General features: G+C 39.3%; 1 protein-coding gene across 2 annotated transcripts in view; it reads right to left on the reverse strand.

The window, feature by feature from the left end:
• Positions 1-22,658, reverse strand: part of pbx1b (pre-B-cell leukemia homeobox 1b) — a 74,194-nt gene extending 51,536 nt beyond the window's left edge. Inside the window, exons 1-2 of one of the 2 annotated variants that reach the window (XM_026917727.3) lie at positions 22,176-22,658; positions 20,593-20,666 (exon numbers count right to left, since the gene is read on the reverse strand). In XM_026917727.3, coding sequence (XP_026773528.1) covers positions 20,593-20,666; positions 22,176-22,363 — 262 coding nt within the window. In that variant the 5' untranslated portion in view covers positions 22,364-22,658. The remainder of the gene's footprint in view (positions 1-20,592; positions 20,667-22,175) is intronic. The other variant, XM_026917735.3, reaches the window with a different exon arrangement.
• Between the last annotated feature and the right edge of the window lie 212 nt (positions 22,659-22,870).

Here is a 22,870-nt window from a genome sequence, read left to right on the forward strand (position 1 = left end):
TTACATTAAAATAGGCTTTTTAAATAATAATACAATATTACCATTTTTATCACATGCCCAATTACAACCTACATGAACAGTAGTAAATAATAAATAATAGGTGAACATTAATTATTGACTATCAGATTTCATTATTGACCACAAGACTGAAACCTCAAAACCATTATAATATCCTCTCTCACCACTACCCCCTACCAAGTGCACACTCTCTCCTCAACCTCCATCCTTCCTTCTTTTCTCCAGCCGTTTTAATTTGACACCCTGAGCCAGGGTAACGAGGTGGGGAGAGAGAAAGCCGCAGTGGAATTCATTAGGCGCGCCACTGCAGGCTCCTCTCTCCCGCCGTTAATGACATCGCGGGCTGGAGGGAAAACGAGACGGCCCAGACACACACACACACACACACACACACACACCACACAGACGCACGCGCACACACACACACGCACACAATGAAATAAACATGAGAACTGTCAGCTCTGACGGCTCGCACTGAAGGGACAGAGAAAGTTCGGCCCGAGGACCTCGAGACCCTGAAAGATCAGCGGCAGGAGCCGCGCTGCGTGCATATTATAAAGAGAAATGAGACTGTGCATGTGCAAGTGTGGCTGACTGTATCACTCATCGTTCAGGAAACAAAAAAAAATATATCTATCCATTATAATGCTGTCCAGAAACACGTTTGCAATTAAATTATTAACGTCAAATTGCCTCCATTGAAACAGCAGCACTGAAAGACATTAAATACAGAGCGATCCTTTTCCGGATCACCACAGATCAATCGGAGTGGCCGCTAAAAGGACGTGTGGTGAGGGGGGTGAAATGGAAAAGTGAAAAGAGAGAGGTGAGTTCTGGATGGGGGTTTGCATTAGTCCTTTGGCTCCTGCTATTTTGTGTCACTTTGCAGCGTAAAGGCTTCACACGCTGGCAGGTAGAACAGCGGGGAAGTGGAGGCAAGATGGACTTCTTTATTTATATGCAAAAATACACATGTACAAGCAGGGTTCAACTCTTTTACAATCACGACTAGAAAAAAAAGCGAAACAAAATAGCTTTATAACAAAGATGGGCTCAAAGCTAGCTACTTTGCATAATACTGATTACACTGTATGACATCGTATCTCATTAAAACTATATATGGTATTAAATCAATTCTTATCTTTATATATATCAGATCACTGAGCACATATCAAAATGTGCTTGTATCACCATAAGTAGAAATACACACCTCTAGAAGCAATACTAGCCTTATTAACATCTTTTGCCAGAGACTGATTACACAAAGTGAGCCCTTGTGTCTCTGACGCACTGTCTAATGGAGCCCCCTTCTTTCTAAAAGTATCAACCTTAAACATGGAATAAAATTTTTGGACAGCCATCTGCTTGGATGACTACACGGATCTGAGAGTGAGAGTATCACTGGAGAACCTGTCCTTGTCATTGAGTGGGCCTGCTTTTGCAATATCATCACTGATGAACAGATCAAGGAAACTAGACAAATCAGCAGAACTTCTGATGAAACTGTAGCTCTCCTGCTTTGTTCACTACTTAGCAATGTACCGTACCTTGCATCAAGGTTTACGAATTAACCGTACTGTACTGTACCTTAGATCAAGGTTTAAGAATGAACAGAATTCTTAAACCTTGATTTGTCTGTACTAGCATGAGGATACGTTTGTTTGTTTTTTTTTTACTATAAATCACTAACTTTAGGAATGCAATAATAAATATAATAACTTGGATAATGGTGGGTTGTGATTTTCATCACTGCAACAAAATGAAATGACGGACCTCCTGGCTATGCTTCACAAACCTCAATTTGAGAATGACTGACCTAGACCATTGCTTTACATTTTATAGCAAAGAAATGGTACAATGTATTTTAAATTCTATATTTTGTTTTCTCGATGATGATCATTATAAAGAGTATAGATGGGACACAGAAGACAGCCAATAACATCACATGACCTGAACATGATTTTTTAATTGATGGAATTTTTTTAATCATATAAAATTGAATTATTATCAGAATTGTAGCTTTCTATAATTGGTATTAGTGACACCTTTGTCATATCAGGTGAGCCCTTCTGAAACGGGAGTGACACAAAGAGTGTGGCTGAAAGGACGAAAGAGGAGACACCAATAAACCACTCTCTCTCTGACCACATGGAAGAATGTGACAAATTGGCCTAGTTTCGACTTTAATTAATCACGGCGTGCTGACAGTTACCTGAGCGTGGCTACATCATTAGCACACGGGAGAGGAGGAACGAGCTGGGAGGATTCAGCTCATTAACTCATCCACCACTGTTTACTGTGATTTTCTTCCACTGTGGTGTTACTGCATGCAAAACCTTTGTAATTGTAATTGTGCATAGTTTGTTTTCTAGTGGAGAATGAGGGTGGGAATGTTTTTTTGTTGTTTTTGGATCCACAGCATGCAAGCACAGCCAATTCATTTCTACAGGAGTGAATCTCAAAAAAAAGAGCATCCTTGTGATTTACTGCTCATGCTGGTTTGTAGATGAGCTGTGATTGATCACAGAGAGAGAGGCTGCACTGGCCTACTGTCGATCAAATGCTCCTGTCAGCATTTAGCCATATAACATGTGTATTTTCCACCATAGATCATAAACATTCGTCTGCTCTATGCCGTTTTGGTTTCTGCCGTCTGTCACTAGATGGGCAACGGAGGGACAATCAACACAATGGGACATGTCAGTGGAAATGAATAACAATCAAACGTGTCAGGGCTGATTAATAAACATTCTGTCAGCACGCCGCTCCTCTCCACCCACTTAAGCGCAGCCCTAATTCCCCTAAGTCTTAAGGGGATTCTAGTCAGAGAAAAGTCTCAACCCGATAAAGGGAAGTTGCAGGAGGTGTGGGTATCAGCGGAACAGTAATAAATTAATGATATGATTACCTTACAACCCAGTATCATGATTTTCTGTATATGATTTCCTATTTTCAAATAAGATGATTTTATATGCCTTATACCACGGAACTGGCAGTGTCAGGGTCCAACTACTGGGTGATAGACAGAACTTAGCTTAAAAACAGACCTGAAATATGGGGACAGAAATATGGTTTACTTGATTATGTACCTGTGTACCATGTAGGGTGGAAAGGTGGCACAGCGCTGATCATGACCTCAGGTTACTGTCTCTGTGGAGTTCTCCCTGTTTTCCCTATGGGTGTTGCCTGGGTTCTCCAATTTCTTCCCATCATGCTGGTAGGTGGAGCAGCTACTCTAAATTGCCCCTAGCTGTGAATAAGTGTGTATTCCTGCCTCGCGCCCCGTGTTTCCAGGATAGGCTCTGGTTCCAGTTCACCTGCCTTGTGGCATTGTGCTTGTTGCAGTTTGAAAAGATGGAAAGGAAAGCTGTCACGGCCTTCACCTTCCTTATGCAAAGAGTTGATTTGGATATGATTAAATTGGGATGAAAAATCAAGAGGGTAAATGATATATTTCAATAATCCAATGAAAAGAAAGTTCAGGATGAATCCACGCCCACTGGCGGCAACTACTTTGGGAGGCATCGTAAGCCAGACAGATAAAGAGATGTAAAATCAATCATCTCTGGAAGACACGTTTCAGACTTCTCACACTTCTCCTACACGCTGTCAGCACATGTTACTGGCTGCATCATTATATATAATATCTTGTCAGACATGTTAATCACTGGGCTGAAATATGTATGTACTAATTTTACTTATCATGATAATTCAGGTTTTGACTGAGCAATGGATCAACATGAACATAATGGACCAAAAATTAGAGAAAACCTTCTCACAGTCAGGTACAGAAATGTGAATTAGAACAAATGAGGGTAAACAATAGAATATTTAAAATAGTTCAGCTAAAGGTACACAATTCCCTCCTAGCCCAAATGTCAGCCAAAACATGTCTGCTTCATTTGTATTATACTAGAGCTATGATGCTAATGTTGCTAATAGCTAAGGGAAGCTTATAACTCCCAGCCACAGTGAGCTCCAGGGCTGCCTCAGAGAGCCACTTCTGAGGTTTGAGCAAAGCCCCTAAACCTCAGCTGCTTCATTTGGATTGAAATCATCCTCACTTGTTAGTCGTTTTGACATAACATGTCGTTTAAATAAAATTGCATTTTTATAGTGCTTTTTATAATACGGATTTCCTAAAAGTAGCTTCACAGACATGTGATGCAGCTAAATCAGCAGGGACAGACCATTCTCCTCTGGCTAGCACTGGGAATTATGAATTACTTTTATATTGAAGAGTTTATACAGAGTATATATTTATGGTTATGGGTATATATTGGTTATCACTGGAATGTAAAGGAGTATGTAAAGGAGAGATTATAAAGGTTTTACATTAAATCCTCAAGTAAGTAAAAGAGAACATTTTATGAAATGCATGAATAAATAATAATAGATCATTTGCAGAATGGGTTTACCTACACCATTTTTTAACCTCTGAGTCTAAAAATACAGCTTAAAATATGTTAGTTGTGAAAGCCCCAAAGTGAATAAGTGGAGAGATAGCTGGTGAACATGGCCTTGTATAAACCAGGTATTAAAACAGATGAGCATACACAAATAACTGTGCCACGGCTTGTGCTGACGGAGTTAAAAATGAAGAGGAATGTAGCGACACAAAACTCTCTACACGCTGTTAATATTTTATGAGTAGCCGTCCTGACACCAGGCTGTATATCTCTAATTTGTGAAGCAGGCTGGGGGGAAAGTGAAAGTGTAGAAGGATGGAGCAGGATGAACAGGAGAAAGGTGTAAATAAAAGAAGACGGAGGAGAAGAGGGAGGATGAGCAGTGTAGTGGCACAATCGTGAGGGGGAAATGTGGTTGTCAGTGTGATGCACAAAGCATTTGAAATGGCCCATTTAACCGCGGTGGTGTTTTAGCTCTCGCCGACGCCCCATTTGCATACTTCATGACGGCTGAAGATGGATGGAGATCAGCGCCATTGAGACAAGTGTTTTATCAAGGTTACGTTATCCTCCAAACTCTTAACCTCGCTTTATCTCTCGCCTTCTGTCAGAATATGGAGTTATCAGGCAGTCTAGCCTGAGTAGGGAGAGGAAAAAAAAACAATTAGATACACAGCGGCGGGCTGATGAAACTGTGACGAGGGGATGCTGACAGTGCCGTCGAATGGCATTTTCATTATGAATACCGTTTGGCATCTCAGGCAAAATGATGCGCCGGAGGCCAAAGCCACGAGCAGGCATGTGCTGATATTACATTTTCATGTCACAATAAATGCCTAGCATTTTATTACACTTACTATATTGTATTTAAAAAAAAATAATACTAGTATCTGTTTTCATTGGCCAACATTTTAATTGTAAATGAGCCTCAGTGGCATCTCATTTGAGATTTAACAGAATTATGGGATAGAGAGAGAGAAGGACACATGTGATGCCCCCATTTAGATTTGTCTGAAATAAGGACCCTTGGAAGACAGCTGTCCTCATGTTGCCTTTGTTCTCTCATGAACACAAAGTGTCTAACTTTTCTCACATAAAATATAGGAATAGTGACAGATTCACTCTAACAAAATTGTGCAGGTTTGAACATTGCAGTATATCATATACCAATTACTGGAACGGGTCTATTGGCACACTCAGCTTTCAGCTTTTATCCCTGAGAGCTACATGAAACACAAATGGGGATGCAATAAAATAAGCGTAACTTCTTATTCTTATTTTAAAAATCTTATTTATTAGTCTTTAGGCTAAATTCACATTTGTTCTCCCAGTGTTTCCACACAGCAGGTGAGATCACATCTGCTGAAGCTGCTTATGAGTGTAGTATGTTGCATGTCGGGAGAGGTGTGTGTGTGTGTGTGTGTGTGTGTGTGTGTGTGTGTGTGTGTGTGTGAGTGTGTGTGTGTGTGTATGTGTGTGCACGCATACATGTGTGCACTCTCTTATCCACATGACTCATGCCTGCATTTCAGGCCACTGGTCATAAAAATGCCAGGCCCACTTCACCAGCCTGAGAGAGAGAGAAATAGAAAAGAGGGAGGGAGAGAGAGATATAGAAAAAAAAGAGGAAAAGACTGAGCAAGAGAAAAGATGAAAATAAAGAGTAAGTGGGAAAAAGAGATCCAAAAGAAATTCTGAACTCTGACATTAAATCCTGATAATCATACAGTGCAACTCTATGATTATCTATGAAAGTGACTCCATATCTACTGTACATGACATAAAATGGGGTCAAGTGTGTGTGTGTGTGTGTGTGTGTGGCTTAACTTGGCAGTGTTTGATGTCAGCACACTGCCTCGGATCATAACCTTTCCAACAGCAGAGTCCTGAAGTGACCTTCCCAAACAAGAAGCACCTGTTCCCGCTGCTGCAGCACTGCCAGCATTTGACAGGATGATCGCTGCTGAACTGCTGAGCATGCGCTGGAGAGAACAAAGCTAGCACTCTGTAGAGACAGGATTTTATCATTACTACTATGGAGTTATTTACCTGTCAAATGTCATTCTACTGAAGACATCATTAATTTGTGAACTGCAAATCAATAATGAGATTTATAAATCTACAAACATTTCACTGGGTCCTTATATTAAAAGCACTCTAAATTGTGAATCATGATTTGCAAACCCCCTTCCCTCTAAAATGCCTTACAAGTGCCCTCTAAAATGGTTCTTACTATTATGACTTGCCTGGATAAATTAAATGTTAAATAAACAGTGTGGTTGACTTCTCGAATCTGAAAGTGTGATTAATTTTCTATAACAGCACAACTCTGACTGTGCTCTCTCTAATACTCTATTGTTGGCAAATTGCTGTGAAATAAGAGAAATATAACAATTGGCATGCTGTTATAGGAAAAAAAAACGATTTGGATCTGGCCATACATATCACACTAACCTATTTTGGATTATTTTCCTATAATAATACAGCCCAATTGTGTTTTATGCCTTACCTGAATATTGCACTTAAGATTCTTTCTTTGAGTTTTGTCTGTAAATGTGTGAATGAGACCTGGAGTTGAACACTGAATTCGGTTAGCTAGCAGATGGAAGGTTAGCTATTTACCTAACAAATAAGGATAAACTTCGGTGGCCATCATAGACTGTGTTAGGCAGGGCTTCATATATGCAAGTAATACAAAGTGCTATTGTCATCTTGCAACTGTTAGAGCTCAAATTCTACCCAATGTCCCTTTAAACAAGTCCCACCCCTTCTCTATTTCCATTGCTTTTTTCATTTGCACTAATCTGAATCATTCCTGTCAGCAGATTTGTTGTGATTGGCTGGCAGAAAAGAAAGCGAGCGAGTAAATGTGTTTGGTGTTGGTTAAAATTTATTGCACTGTTCTGGTGTATGTTCAGTGTCTATTCGAGCCTACACTGGCAGCTCCGTTTCTCCTGAGCTACAACATAGCCGAGATGGCACTCATGTTTGTGTGTGTGTGTGTGTGTGTGTGTATTGGGACATGGGCCAAAAGCGATGCACTCTTCTGCTCCAGAACATTTGCTTCCTTTCGAGGGGGGCATGAGGCTCTGCACACTTCCTCGAAAAAATGTTCCCCTGCCACTGATGCCGTGTGCTGAGGGGCTATTTTAAGATACATACACACACACACGCACACACCTGCGATGGGACTCTCACATAGCTAGGCAGGCCGTTAATTGGTGTCAGTTTTGGTAGAAGCTCACCACAGCAGAAAGTCACAAAACTAGTCCCTGATGACATGGCAGCAGTAGCCGCCATCTTTTTTTTACATCCTATTTGTTTTTAATATCATTACACATGGCCGATAATCAGTTATACAATATATAACAATATTGTTATCAAGGGCACTTTAAAAACCTTCTCTGTCTATATTTATGCATGTATATGTGGACAGCACTGATGTCCTAAGGTAAAGTCTCCCTGCTAAGGCTCCTATTTGAAAGAGATTTTATGTGTGTTTATAATTATTAAAATTATACAGTATATTTTTGAAACACTGATATCACAGAAGCCTGCAATATTTTAGATCTGATCCACTGGTGTTTTTGTAATGTGTGTAATGTTGACTGGCAAATTTATTTTTAAATGCAAACTCAACTAGCTCAGTGAGGATCATTATTTCTGTCTTAAGCTCATCATTAGCTGAAAGAGAATAACGGCAAACTGTGCGACCTCACACCAACACCCTAGAAACCTCTCCAATTACTCCAGCTAAATAATAACAGCTTCTGCAGTTATTAAAGTGAGAGATAGCCACTATTGAATCTGCAACTGCCGATACTTAGAACACTGATATTGGGATTGTATAGACAAAGAAAAAAGGATCAGTGGCTGCTGTATCAATAAGTCAAGTCGTAAAGCCAAACCCATTTAGCAGTGAGTTTCTGCAGAGCGCACTGAGAGGACTGAGCTCTAGGTAATGTTATTCCTCAGGAACATTTTCCCCCTCAACACAACAGGGAGACAGGCAGACATAATGAGAGACAGCGGCTTATTACCGCCATATATTAACATGTCTAATTATGAGCGATTTGCATAGACGGGCAAATCCTTACTAGAAAGAAAAGGAGAGAGAGAGTGTGAAAGAGGGAGGGAGGGGGTGAAAGAGAGAGAAAGAGGGTAGAGAAAGATTCTTTAGGGGAAAATCTCATGATCAACTAGCCATGTTTTTTGCATAATGAGCACAGCAAAGAAAATCTGGTCTGTGCAATATGATGATTAAAATCGACTCTTCATCCCAATACAGTTAAGTATTGGATGTATTTCTATAACATGTACCCATTACTCACATTATTATTATTATTAATAATAATAATAATAATAATAATAATAATGTAATTCTATATTACACTACTTTGTTAGCAAACCATCTAAATATTGTAATACATATTGTGTATCTTCAAAATGTCTTCAAGTATCATGATATGGTATTTTTGCCATAAAGACAAGCTCTGTACTCAAACAGCTGTGATAAGAAGCAAACATTCTACCAGGTTGTTTTGCCACACTTATTTAGAGGGCAGACATCACATCTGGATCTGATGATATGCTCCCAACATCTGGTTCTTCAGTGCATTCGAGTAAGCTTCACAGAATAATAGCTTTGGGTCAAAGTGTGTGTGTGAGTGTGTGCATGCATGCGTGTGTGTCAGAGAGGGAGAAACAGAGAGACAGTATGTGATGATAATCAGAGGGAATCATTAAAGCAGCTGTGGAGTGACTCTCATTTCTCTGTTTCAGGTGGCAGTAATGTGGTGTCTTGTGCATTTTAGTGCACAGTTATCATAAAGGGACTACACACTCCTACACACACTCACAAGAACAAAGAAACTTATCTCGTACATCACGCTGCTTAACACAGTGCACTGTTAATAACTAGACACAGATATTAAATTTCCAAATCACAATAATTGTCAACATTTAATCACAATTTTATAGAGTAACACTAAAATGATAACAATCACATAGACACACGAAGAAGGAGAGACAGAGGTAGGATTGGAGGAGAAGAAAGTAAAGGAAGAGTCCAAGAAACAATGAGAAAGAGAGTGCAAGAGACAGAAGAGCAAAGGAGTCAGGGCTGAACAGAGGGAAAGATTGTGAAAAAGAGAAAAAACGGAAAAGACAGGGAAATGATTGAAGGAGATAGAGTAAGAGAGAGACAGAGAGAAAGAGAGAGAGAGACATGTCAGAGCGAACGTTTTATGACGTTAAATATCAGATGCAAATGAAAAGAGAAAATCTATCATAGCTGTAATGTGGCCTGAAGGGAGAGCGTGGTGAGAGGGAGACAGGGAGTACGGTGATGTATGGACGAGGTGGATGAGAGGTGAAAAGCGTGGCGAGGTGGAGGGATGGAGGGATGGCAGGATGGAGGAATGGAGGGGGGGAAACGGTCCTGGCAGACTCCTAAGAGCCCAGGGCGAAAGTGGAATAAATGTTGATTAGTGTTGATTTTGTCCGACGAGCAGCCGGCGAGTGACGGAAGGACTAAGCTGCAGCGAAAGGCGGCCATTAATCTTGGTCTGGTTTAAGTTGTGTATATTAATTTGTGTCATTTCCACTACGTGGAGAGAGGCCTCTCCTTCTCGTTCTCTCACTCTGCTCCCCCACTGCGTCTCTCTCTCTCTCTCTCTCTCTCTCTCTCTCTCTCTCTCTCTCTGTATGTGTGTGTGTGTGTGTGTGTGTGTGTGTGAGGGTTTGGTAGGCCCATTGGTGGCTCACAGCAGCAGCGAGAGGGAGGAGAGGAAATGAGATTCCGAATCTCACATTAAAGAAAATGAACTCCTACGGGGGTTGGTATGGCAACCGCATTCGTAAGAGAGAGCGCCGGTTTAACGTGCTACAAATTTGAAGATTCGATTAAACGTGTAGCGCATTAAGGATGTGGGGGGTTGAAAGCAGGAACGCCGAGCTTCTTACCCACACGGCTGGTTAAAAAAGGCTTTATGAAAAAGGAAAGCAGAGCCGAGTGATAACATCTCTACTGTGCGCGTGTGATGTGCTGAACGCTGTGCTTTCAGCTAATATGGAGGCAGCATTGACTGCTAGAGCTGATAAGAAACCCAGCCAGCCACTGATACCAGTTTCAGCCAGTTTCATCTCTATATGTGATACATATCTATTTCTAGAAATATTAAAATGCCATATATTCTAATGGAATCAAAGGAAACTGCTCCATTCATGCAAGCAGGATACAAACGTGCGCATGACTCTGACCAGCAGCTTTCTTCCTCTCATGCCAACACACACGCTTGCACACGTAGACAGCTTCATCCGAGAGCTCTCAATCAATCGCAGTGAAAACTCGATGTCATAGTTAATTACCAAATTGCATCGGGGCTGAATTTTGGCAATTAAGCTTCTTAATATGATTAACACGTCTCAATTAGGCCGCTGACAATTTGCATAATTCATAAGGTAATGCGATTGCGCTCTGGTGTATGCTCCGAGATAACAATACTAAACATGCTAAATGCGAGCGCTGTGTCTCTTGACATCCATCTCCACGATTGCTGTTCTCCTTAATCGCATTTTAGACGCAAACGCTGGAAAAGCCACGCTAGCAAAAAAAAAATGTACACTTGTTACAATGTTACAATGGTCCTATATATGTGTGAGCGTGTGTGTGTGTGTGTGTGTCTGTGTGTCTATTATGCGCAGAATTAGGTTTTAGCGTTTCCGCTCGGAGGATAATTAGCCCGTGTGGCTGAGGAAACAGCTGTGATGCCCATCTCTCCCTCTCTCACTCGCTCTGGTGGAGGATGGAGCGAAGAAAGACAAAAGCCCTCCATATTAACATCAGGCCATATTTGTGTGTGTCTGAACACACACACACACAGTGTTGACAGCATGTGAAGTGCCAGTTTACAGTGCCGTGGCTGTTTGGCAATCACACACTGACGTGAGGAGGTTTTATGTTAGAGAGAGGATCAAATCATTATGCAAAATCATTAGGCCTGCTGTTTTATTTTGCTGCTTGGTTAGATACACTTAAAGGAAATTCATATCTGTTATTATCTAGTTTATTACCAAGAAATACAGGTTTGCAATAGATAAAAAGGCTCGAATTCAGGATTGACAGGGTAAAAATGTTAGCACTGAGAACAGGTAACTAGGCTGCATTGTTTAAATCATATAAAAAAATGATTAAAATTAGAAATGATGTGCATCATGGTAACAAATTAGCCAATTTTTCAGGATATGAGTGATTAGGGATAATCATTATCCTGCTCTTCTAGAATGTACTTTTTGTAAAGATATATAAAGTGAAATTCAGTAACTGTGTAGTTCTTGTTCAACAGTTTCATATCATAGTCCATATTTATCCTCTTCAGTCTCACACATTCTGCAAGAGAAGTATTGCTTGTATTAGACCTATTTTTACTCCCCTTACATGGTGCAGTTTGCAAGTTTACGAGCTTCTGTATCACCATCAGGAGGTCTACTGCATGACTTCATTTATAAACATATCATACAAATTAAATGGTTTCACTTATTCAGTATTTCTTAATGCAGACTTCTATTTTCAAAACATCTTACACATATTTAAAGGAGAAGAACTGCCTGTATTTAATCCAATATCTATATAAAGTAACAAAATTGTATGCATTTAAACTTTTGTGCCTATTCTTTTGCCACTTTCGAGTGACGGAGAATCTAATCCAAGCATAGCACTGAGCAGCTGAGAGGGTTAAGGGTCTTAAAGCCCAGATGCAGCACTCTAACTGTCCAGGGATTTGAACTCACAACTAGAGCTACAGGATATGGACAGAAAAAGCATACTGCAGTTATACTGCTGCACATCACATTTGTGATATGCTTTACAATACACTAAAATCAACTGATGAAACTTTGATGTAACACAATTAAAGATTTGCTCTGCATTCATCTGACCAAAAATAATTGTTTTGTGCTGGATCAGGCTATTGCCACCATTTATCAATGTACAGAAAACAAATTGTGTTGAACTTCTGATAGGTGCTCACAGAACACAATAAAAAATCTGGAAAGATCTGTGAAGATCAGCAACGTGATAACATTTAAGAAACAATATATTGTGCAGTGCTACTCATAACCTTAGCACAACACCATCGCAGAACTTGTCTAGTGCTTTTGAATCACATATTATCATCACTGGAATTTGATGAAAAAGATAATACAAGGGAAGTGAAATTGTGAAATAGCTGCCAATAAACACCTTTCCACTAGATCTAGTTTATGCATGTTTTTAACCCATATTTATAGTTTTTAACTTATTAGTAGAAGACTGTATGTGCAAAAAGAACATTTCATTTCCCTTCCCAGCTCACTATCTTCTCTATGATCATCAGCAGGCCTGCTGCTATTTTTAGATCCAAGCAATATAATAATTATAAAGTCAAATCAAAGTTCACTCATTAGCACTTTTTCACTTGTTCAACATTTGTTAATTTATATTTACGTTTTTAAATGATTCTGCATATTATGAACAAGAAGAACTATATATACTATGTGAGTATATATGGAAAAGAGATTGAACATTCCCTTCTTCTGTATTTCTCCAAATCAAACTTTATTATATCAGTGAAATTTTGTGACTGTGCGCCTAATAATTTTAGTTAAAGAGTTCCATATATGAATCCATATTTTTTCTTCTCAACCTGGCAGAAGAACACCTTGCTCTTAGTTTTTGCTCTTTTCCTTGGCATCGTGTCAACCAAACGTTAGTGGTCACTGTTTTAAAACCATCATGATGAAATTGCACAGTGTATTTTATTTCAGCGCGCGCCCTGGTTCCCATGAAGTGAATGGTGCTGACTGAGAAGCCTGGCTAAAATGATTTACTCCAGCTGTAATGAGCTATACAGCAGTAACCGTATACTATGACTACTGTCACCTTTAACGCTGTGCACAACGCAGCACAGTCTCGCGGTAATCAGATCTCTGGCTCGTTTCAGCCTTGTCAAATATTCCTCCGTTGCCCTCTCTCCTCACCCCATTCTCACCCTTCAAAAAATAACATTACATCACCCCACAGTTCGCTCTTATAAATGGGTCGTTCCCCGAGGGCGTGAAACCTTACGCTGGTCAAACACACGCCGCTGGAAAACAGGCTCTTTGTTGAGAGAAGAGGAAAAAAAAATCAAACGGCAGGCCAGTCTGTCTCGAGCTGTATGCAGGAGAACTGCTCTGGTTTGACGCAGGTTTATAAGATTTAGATTTACAACAAATGTTAGATGTTTACAGCTCCTTTTCATTTCCAATCTCTCTCGGTTGGCGTTTGTTTACAAGTCCGATTTCCAGAAACCTGAGGAAAGGACTGTACTGATTATGATGCTATGAGAAACTCCATGTTGGAGAAAGAAGAGGAGAATGAATTGATTTAGTACGTAATTCATTTTCAAACGTCGCTCAGTGGAGTTTAAGTGGAGAAAAACGAGAAGGGAAAATGAAAAAGTCACTGAGTGCGTTAACAGTTTCCATAATGGCTTCATTTATGAAAGGGGAAAAACAGCGAATTAGGAAAGCGTGTGAAGTGAAACTGGAACTCAAGAAACTATTTGTATCCTGTTTATTTATGTACGCCAGGAGCAGAGTGCGAGCGTTACTCAACTCTTGCCGTTCTCCTATTTGGTTTTTTCTTAGCCGAGGTTCAAGGCAGTGTCACAGAGCGGCATGCGTATGACGCTAGGCAACCGCACGCCTTGACACCATCTGTAAGTGCCTGGAGATCCAAGCATTTGTTCCTCTGAGACTAGTTTCTAAGTGTCAGAAGAGACAAAACCCGAAAAATGACACACACACGCACAACAAAGAACATTTGCACTTTCTCCTTTCAAGTGCAAGCCTGGGTTATGTCATTGCAGCGTGTCATGTGGAGTAACGAAAGAGTTCGTGAGTGGTGTTAAAGTCTGAGTGAGAGATAGAGAGATAGAGAGAGGAAGAGAGAGCGAGGTGGAGTTGAGGCTATATTTTTGGAAAGCCGTCAAAGCTCCAGGGACTGGAGGCACTCTGACAAGACACGGCCATTGTTTTCAGCAGAGTTTACCAGCTGACCTTTCTCTTTCTTCCTCTTCCTTACTAAAATTAAAATTAAATTATGTGAACAATTCAGTATGACAACAACTATCAAATATTATGACTTTCAGTACATCACTGTATCTGTAGCAAATACCATATGGCACTACATTTAAATAATTGGGCTAGGGAAATAACTTTTTCTACCACAGCCACAGCATTCACTAGAAGGTTCAAGCGATCATTATTTCATGCGTTAGTAAAAGCTTTACCCCGGTCAGGGTCACAGAGCTTATCACAGCAACACTGGGAATAAACTCTGGCTGGGACACCAGTCCATCACCTTTACTCTGTGATTTGCAACTCTCTGAGTCTGATGTTTAGAGTACAAAAACAACAAAAATAAATAAACAGATATACACAGGAATTACAGAAATGCACTGTATAATAATAGAGCAGCTAGACATGTTCTAGTAATCAGCTGTTATAATGAAAACATAAGAAAAGTAAGTAAAGTCAAGTCACATATTTATAGCTGTGATCTAAAGCTTGCATTACTGTTTCAGAAAGCGATCCACTGTCTGTTTGGCACTAATCCAGGGTTTTAATAGCTTATTTTAAAAGTGACATGTTATTCAGTTTCTTCTTTTACTTGATGTAGTTCAGTGTTAAATAAATGTGTATCTTTTAATTCATTTTTGAACAGTTCAATGTAGTAGGTCTGTCAATAAAAAACAAACAAAAAATAGTGTTGTAAAATGTACAGATGAGTGACAATATTTAGAAATTTAAATAAGGAAAAAACTGCTTAAAGTGTCTTAGTTACATACTGAGCCATAATGAGCCTCCAGAACAGCTTCAATGTGCCTTTGCATACATACTACAAGAATACAGAAATGGAGCATCATTCTTCCACAAGATATTCACTCAGTTTTGATGATGATGGTTGAAAACGCTGTCTAGTTCAAAATTTCCCACCGGTTTCTCCTTTAATTCATCACCCATCCATATCTTGAAACATTTAATATATTATCATGATATAAACCACGATAAAAAAGGAATTATGGTGAGATAAAAATGTAATGTCTATATAAAGTACACTGAATTAAACTTGCGAGACACATAAATTTTCCTTGTCTCATATTAACAACACCGTAGTCCATAACCAGCATTAATGAGAATAATAGTAACAAACACATTATAAGAAAGTAATGCATCAAGTGTGAAGCATGTGCACAAGAACACAAATTGAGAAGCTGTGTGTGAAACAACACTCTGTTCACTGAGTCGAGAGTGAAAATATGTGAGGAATGAATATGCAGACTGGGTTCGAAAGAGAAGAGTGTCAAAAGTGAAGAGGGAAAAAAATCAGACTAAAAAATCCTGCTTCTATCAGTATACGAAGTCAGTAAGGAAGAACAGAAAAACAAAGTGTAGGTCAAAAGATCAGGTCGTGCCCTCAGACCATGCATACACTCCCCTGCAGGCGTCGACTATCACACCGGTTGAGCTTGAAAAACACACACACACACATACACTTTGGCGAAATCCAACAAATAACAAATGAGACAGAGCAACAATGTTCTGCCAAAAATACATTTTTTATCTTGGATTACAAGACATTGTTTGTAGTAATACTGCATCATTATGTATAAATGGTTATATTAAAAAATGTAAATCACAAAAGCCAAAGCATACAGTAATTCAGCTACGTCATGCTTGTATTTTGTATAATAAGTAACATAACTGTTCACATGTTTTTGCAAACATTTCAGATTTTGTATATGAAATGTTTGCACATACATACGAACAATTTTCCCCGATTATCTTACTTATGATATGAAATACTTTAATTAACCATGGCAAAACAGACCATGTTATCATTCATTTTATGGTTTTATTGTAAACTGTCCAAGTTTCTGTACATACTTCAGTATTTTGTTTTGGAAGTGTGCTGTATTTTACTAAATATACTGTGTACTCATACACAGTACATAAGCTTACTAAACATTCCTGTGTAACAAAAAACATTTTAGAAATACAATAGCACACATCCTGGCAATTTATTTATCGCTTTATAATTTAAGCGTGTGTGTGTGTGTGTGTGGAGAGAGGCAAGCAAAAGTGGGTGATTATCTGCTCAGGGTTAGGATTGTCATTATAATGGAGTGATTTAATACTATTTTATTTTTGCCTTCATTATTTTTGCCATCTTTTTTCCTGCCCTGGATCTGCAGATGGAAAATAGACAACTATCTCTGGTGCAATTCAAAAAAATTACACAGCAATTTTTTAAAGGCTGCTTCACTGTACATGTATGAACTCCTTCACAGAAAACTGTTAGACTTATGCACATGACTACTTTACTGTTTCCTTTAAAACCACTCATTGGATTCACCAGTAATACCTCAATACAGTTATACACAGTATCAAGGCTGTACATTGAAGTTTTGTAGCACAAATTATAATATAGTAAAACTCACACAAAAGTCTTTTTAACTGAGAAAAGAGCACAGAGACCAAACATAAAAGGGCTGAGTAGACGACAAATGCCATGTACACACATATATACACAGTGATGTGAACAGCACTACCAGTCAAACTTACTGTTTATACACACTTATGTACACAGAAAAAAAACACACCGCTTAAACAATGAGCCACTATTGATCACTATGAGGTAAACGTCCTTGCTGGGTTAGAATGTAAAGCAGGAGTGTCAAACTCAGGGCCTGGAGGACTAAAGCTCCACAGAGATTTGTGGTTTCCTTCCTCTAACACACCAAACTCAGCTCATGAAGGAGTCAGTAATTATCTGATGTGCTAATTGAGGTAGAACGTAAAAATCTGCAGTGCTATGCCTTCTTCACTGGAGTCTTTCACCTCGAATCTTAAACCGGATTTATATTATAAAAGCATGCTGCAACTCTATATGGTGTTTTATAACATATACATGTTTATAATTTATGGAGCTGCATTATTAAAAAGAACCAAATGACCATAACTGGACTACAACAAATTTGGTTAAAATAAAAGCTAATTGTGCTTAGTTATGCATGTGCTAGAAAGAAATTTTCGTGACAACACTCAACAATTCCTATTAATAAATCCTATTATGCTATAGTTATAACAACGCTATCATTACCAAACCAAAAACAAACAGTGTAGACACTGTGCCACTTTTTCTCCTTCTAGCATATGTAAAGGAATGTAAGGCATCATATAAAACACAGTTTTATATCTGCTTATCTTCTAGATCGTTCAGTAACATCCATTAAACTTTATCATAAATTATGTGACTAAAAACTGCCTTTATTAATCAGTCCATTTCCTCTATATCTGTATATGCAGAAATGCCTAAAGTATCAAATTCTGAAACATTCGCTAAATAATTATGTGCAAAATGTCACTGTGCAACCTGGACATAATGCCAATTCATTTTGGAGGTAACAGTATTCACATATTGTGCTATGGTAAAATTAACAACACTGTAAATCTCCTGACGTTCATTAGTCTCATCCTGATTCAAGTAGAAGAGTATAAACTTTGAAATACTTTTAAACTTTTTTTTTTTTACTGTGGTTTTGAGAGCTGTTTGTGTGTTACACTAGGCTATGTGCACTTGAATCATACTTTAGACCTTGCTAATACTGAAAATTAAACATCATAACATAATACCAACTCAATATTAGTCATATGCCAGTGATTTGACAATATGCCACAATATTCAACACGCACAGTATTGCATTTTTACTCTCAATATATAACCTCCCCTGTTTTGGAGGTGGCATAAAGACAACTGCTTCCTTATTTTGGACAAATTTGAAAATAGCACCATCAGGAGTGGGTGAAAACATTATACCACAATACTAGAAAAAGAATTTCCTAATGTATTATATTAGTATAATATAATATGCATAGTTTTTGCTAGCAACTCGCATGTGTCCTTCTTGAAGAAGGCAATTTTCTTCACCAGATGAGACTGAAAATGTATGCTTGTCAAACATGGTGGGCAGGACTATCACTCAGACTAAGCAACTTTTTTGGAAATGTAATAAAAAAACGATAATAGTATAAACCACAATATAATACTACTTTAAAATAATTATAAACTCTTTTCAACTCCCGCTTTTTCAAAGGACTGTAACTGTTTGAGCAGAGACAGCCGTTAAGCTAGAGCACGCTTCTGAAACTCTTCACTCCTTGTAAATCACAGCGCTAACGTGTTGCATTAATAAACACAAAAACCTCAAACAGCTGGATCATATGGATTTCAACACTCGAGGAAGCTTGTGCAAGAAATGCAGACACTTCACTTTTTTCCCCTCCTACAATCTCAAACCAGACGAGGTTTGAGCTAAATATTTTGCTCGGCCTAATCTCCGCTGAGGAGCGGGGAGGAGCGAGGACGGCCGTGGGATTCCCCTACAGGATTTTTTGTCCAAACTAAACACACACACCAAGAGAGCTCTCCAACAAGAGAGCCAAACAAATACACCTCAAATCTAAACCTTCTTAAAGTCCCATCACTCAGCGAGAACAGTGTATACCTGCTCTGTCTTACAGCCTTGGGTTCTAGCTTTGACCTGTGAGCCATAGCAGCACTGCTCAAAATGGGAAGGTGAGCTTAAGGGAGAAAGACAGAGTGAGCTTGTCTGGAATAGGTCCATGTCACCCTGAGCTCGAACTCTGAATGAACCCAAGGAGGGAGTGAAAAACTCTGTGCATAGCTACGTCCCCCCTGCTGCTGCAAAACAACACAGACAGAGAGAAAGGGAAAGGCAACAGGGGAGTCTGACTTCAATGCAAGCACCACGCCAGGGCAGCACTACAGCCGAGGATAAACGAATAAACGAAGGCGTTCATGCTGAAGCTATCTGGCCAGGAGAGAGAGTTCAGACAAAGATATCTCCTTTAGATATCTCCATCCATTTTATTTCACGCACTAATAACTGTGAAAAATGCCTGAGCCTTTTCTGTGATGGAGTCTCAGGCGCAAATTCAGCGCTGTTCCGTCTCTCCAGAGGTGAAAATAAAAAGAGCTTGCAAGTCTGAAGTCTATCTGGTACGAGATTCAGGTCGCTCGTGTCATTTTATATTGTCAGCAAGAAGTACTGGGAGCATGGTTATCACCAAACGGACACATCACGAATTCATTTCCTGAATGTTTAAACCCACACACACACACACACACACACACACACACACATACTTAGGAAACCTGGCACCTGGTAATTTAGCCTAATCATTAAACACTTAAAATCATGCAGGGCAAATTTTCCGCCACGTTTCTGCTCAACTTGACTCTTGCAGCTCTTAAAGCCAGAATGTAAAAAAAAAAAGAAATTGTGATAAGGGAGACAGCGGAGAGTAAAAGAGACATTGACAGAGTAGTAAGGCAGAAACATCTGTACACAAGGAGACATTTTCAGCTGCAAGAGAGATGGCTACCGAGACAAATCAAACAAAGTGTTTACCATCTACAAGTGGCCAAGGTAGTACACACAGGCTTTAGCAGTCGCTGCATTTTAAACAGAGATACACTTAAAATACAATTTTACATACAAAGCAAGACGTAAAGCGAAAAGGTCGTCTGCATACGGGGAGACATTTTCAGCTGGAAGAGATCTGCTTACCAAGATGCAGATAAGTAGACCATTAAATATAGACTACATATTTATTATTTAGTTCAGAGAGTTTCACCATAAATGAGCTAAGCTTGAACACAGCAGTTGTTGGACTAAAATAGGAAAAAGAAAGAAAGAAAGAAAGAAAGAAAGAAGGAAGACTTCACCTTAAATGAAGTGGGCTAGACACTTAATAAGAAAGAAACATTAAATGACTCAATGGAGAACCAAGCCTTTTCCTGTGTTTTCCTTCAATTCATATCCCTTACTTCAAAACTTAACTTAGGCCTCCATAACAGTCACATTATAATACTAATATTAATATTAAATATCTTAGTTGTCTTCCGAGATATTTCTCCAAAATTAAAAAACTCTAGACCAAAGACACATTTACACATGAAGGCTATGAGTGTGTTAAACCTGACCTTTATAGACTAAGGGAATGTGTCATTACAAAAATTAAAAATAAATGAATATATATATAAAACATGACTGACCTGTTTTTTCTTTTATTTCACACAGAACGTTAAAGAGCGCGGGCTTCATCCTGTGACAGTTCAGCGCGTGCTTCCTAAAACAAAAGGTAAAATGTTCGCGTGATCAGAAGCTCGCGCTGTAATTTTCCCGCCTTTTGTGTTTGATGAAGACTCCGTGGCCTGCGCGTGATCAGAGACTGCTGAAATATTTCTCGCTTTTTACCTTCATCAACTGTTTACTGCAGCCGCCAACCACTTTTATATTAATAACAATTAATTAAAGTAAAGAAAATGTCCAGAGCCGTGGTCACTATTGCTATTATTAGGATTATATTATTATTATTATTATTATTATTATTATCTTATTGTAATGTTGGTGTTCATGTTAATTTAACAGTATTTCCAAACTAAGGTTTATTAACATTTCTTGTATTTTAAAAAAAAGATTATCCTAAACTGATGAATTATCCTACACGCCATGGTCTCCTCTTTGTCCTAAAGAGCCTCTACGCGGCCGTCCAGCATGGACAAGTCCCAAAACGCATCCTGCGGTACTAAGTGGCCTGTCAGTGGAGTCCACTACCTGCGGTAACTACGGTAAACTGCTCACACTCTGTTTAGAGGACTACAGTGCTGTGCGGTTTTGGATGGAGCCGCATTCAACGGCCAGTCGTCATGGTAACCGGGAAAGCTTGGTTAGTAGCTGCTAAAAGCTTAGCTAGCTCTTTAACAAACATGAAGGTCTTGCACAGATCCATTCTGTGTGCTAATGAGCTTGTGAGATACTTTTTGGTCAATAAATAGTGACAGGCTTTATAAAGACTACACTCAGTAACAATGTAAATTGTACCAAAATATTAAAAAATAACTTTGGAGTATCTTAACTTGAGTATCTTAACGGTCACGTTGACCTAGATTAATCACTGTTCAGGTCACAGTCAACTCAGCGAACTAAAATAATAAAGTGTATTTTTAAAATTAAATAAATTGCCACCAGGCTGTTTTTTTACATAATAATTGAAAAGAGGATGTTTATTTTCCAATTAAAGCAGCATTTCATTTTTATTGTATAGCTATTAGGCCTATCTATGAAATACAACACACAGTTAATGTTTCTAAATTCAGATAAAATCCTAAATTCAAATTAAAATCCTAAATTCAAATAAAACCCTATATTCAAATTAAAATCCTAAAAATACGTAGCGTGCTTAACATTAAAACGTAAGAAACTGGTACAAATCAGGTCACAAGTGAAAAAAGAAAACAATGGGAGTTCAAGTCCACACATTCTTATAAAGTTATTATTATTGTAGTTGTTGTTAATAATAATAATAATAATAATAACAATAATAATAATAAGTTGTAGTAGTAGTAGAAGTAGTAGTAGTAGAAATAATAATAATAATAATAATAATAATAATAATAAGCTGTGAGTAGATAATTACAGTGCGCTTAATTTAAGGGCTACATATTTAATGCGACTTAATAAGAAAACTATTTAATGCAGCATGAGTGTTCGAGCACTGATACACTGATCCACTGATCCACTGACAGTGACACTGACAGTGATTGTGTGTGTGTGTGTGTGTGTTTTGACAGCTTACCTGGCCTGCGCTTCGTCCAGACTTTGGTCTGTAATGGTCATGATTTGTTGTAAAATGTCTCCGATGTCCTGCTTCCTGCCGTCGCCGTCGGCTGCTCCGGTTCCCTCCTGCATGTGCTGGGGCAGGCCCGGGTGCCCCGCCATCCCTACCCCGGCGTGAGAGTGCATCATCCGCGGCTGCTCGTCCATGTCTGCCGCTTCCTCTCCCTGCAGCTTCGGCTAACCTGACGTCTCAGTCTGTCTCGCTCGCCCGGTCAGCGGTGAACACAAAAACACAGCGTACAGGCTTGTGTGTGGACTCTGTGAAATACCAGCTGAACTCTGCTGCCGGGTTGCACTTCAGCTGTGAACGGAAGCGCGTGTGTGAAGTGAAAACTGTCTCACCGTGCTCCGGTTAATCACACTGGGTGCGATGTGGACTCAACACTCTACAAGCAGCCGCTCTCAGTTCGGTCCATCCTCTCGCTTTTGTTACACGTTAACAGCGCTAAGACCGACTATGGAGCCTAAACCCCGCCCGTGCTACCTGATTGGAGGGATGAAGAGCATTAACTTCCGCCCCTCTTACGCGATTGGACGGTTGTGACCGCTAGCTCCTCCTCAGGTGCATCTCTTCGAACGTCAATCATGGCGCAGAGAGAAGACCCTGAGACGCGGGAACGAGCTTACTATATACTTACTGCTCTTCCTGGTGCT

This window comes from Pangasianodon hypophthalmus, chromosome 2 (genome assembly GCF_027358585.1).
Source record: "Pangasianodon hypophthalmus isolate fPanHyp1 chromosome 2, fPanHyp1.pri, whole genome shotgun sequence".
Lineage (NCBI taxonomy): Eukaryota > Metazoa > Chordata > Actinopteri > Siluriformes > Pangasiidae > Pangasianodon > Pangasianodon hypophthalmus.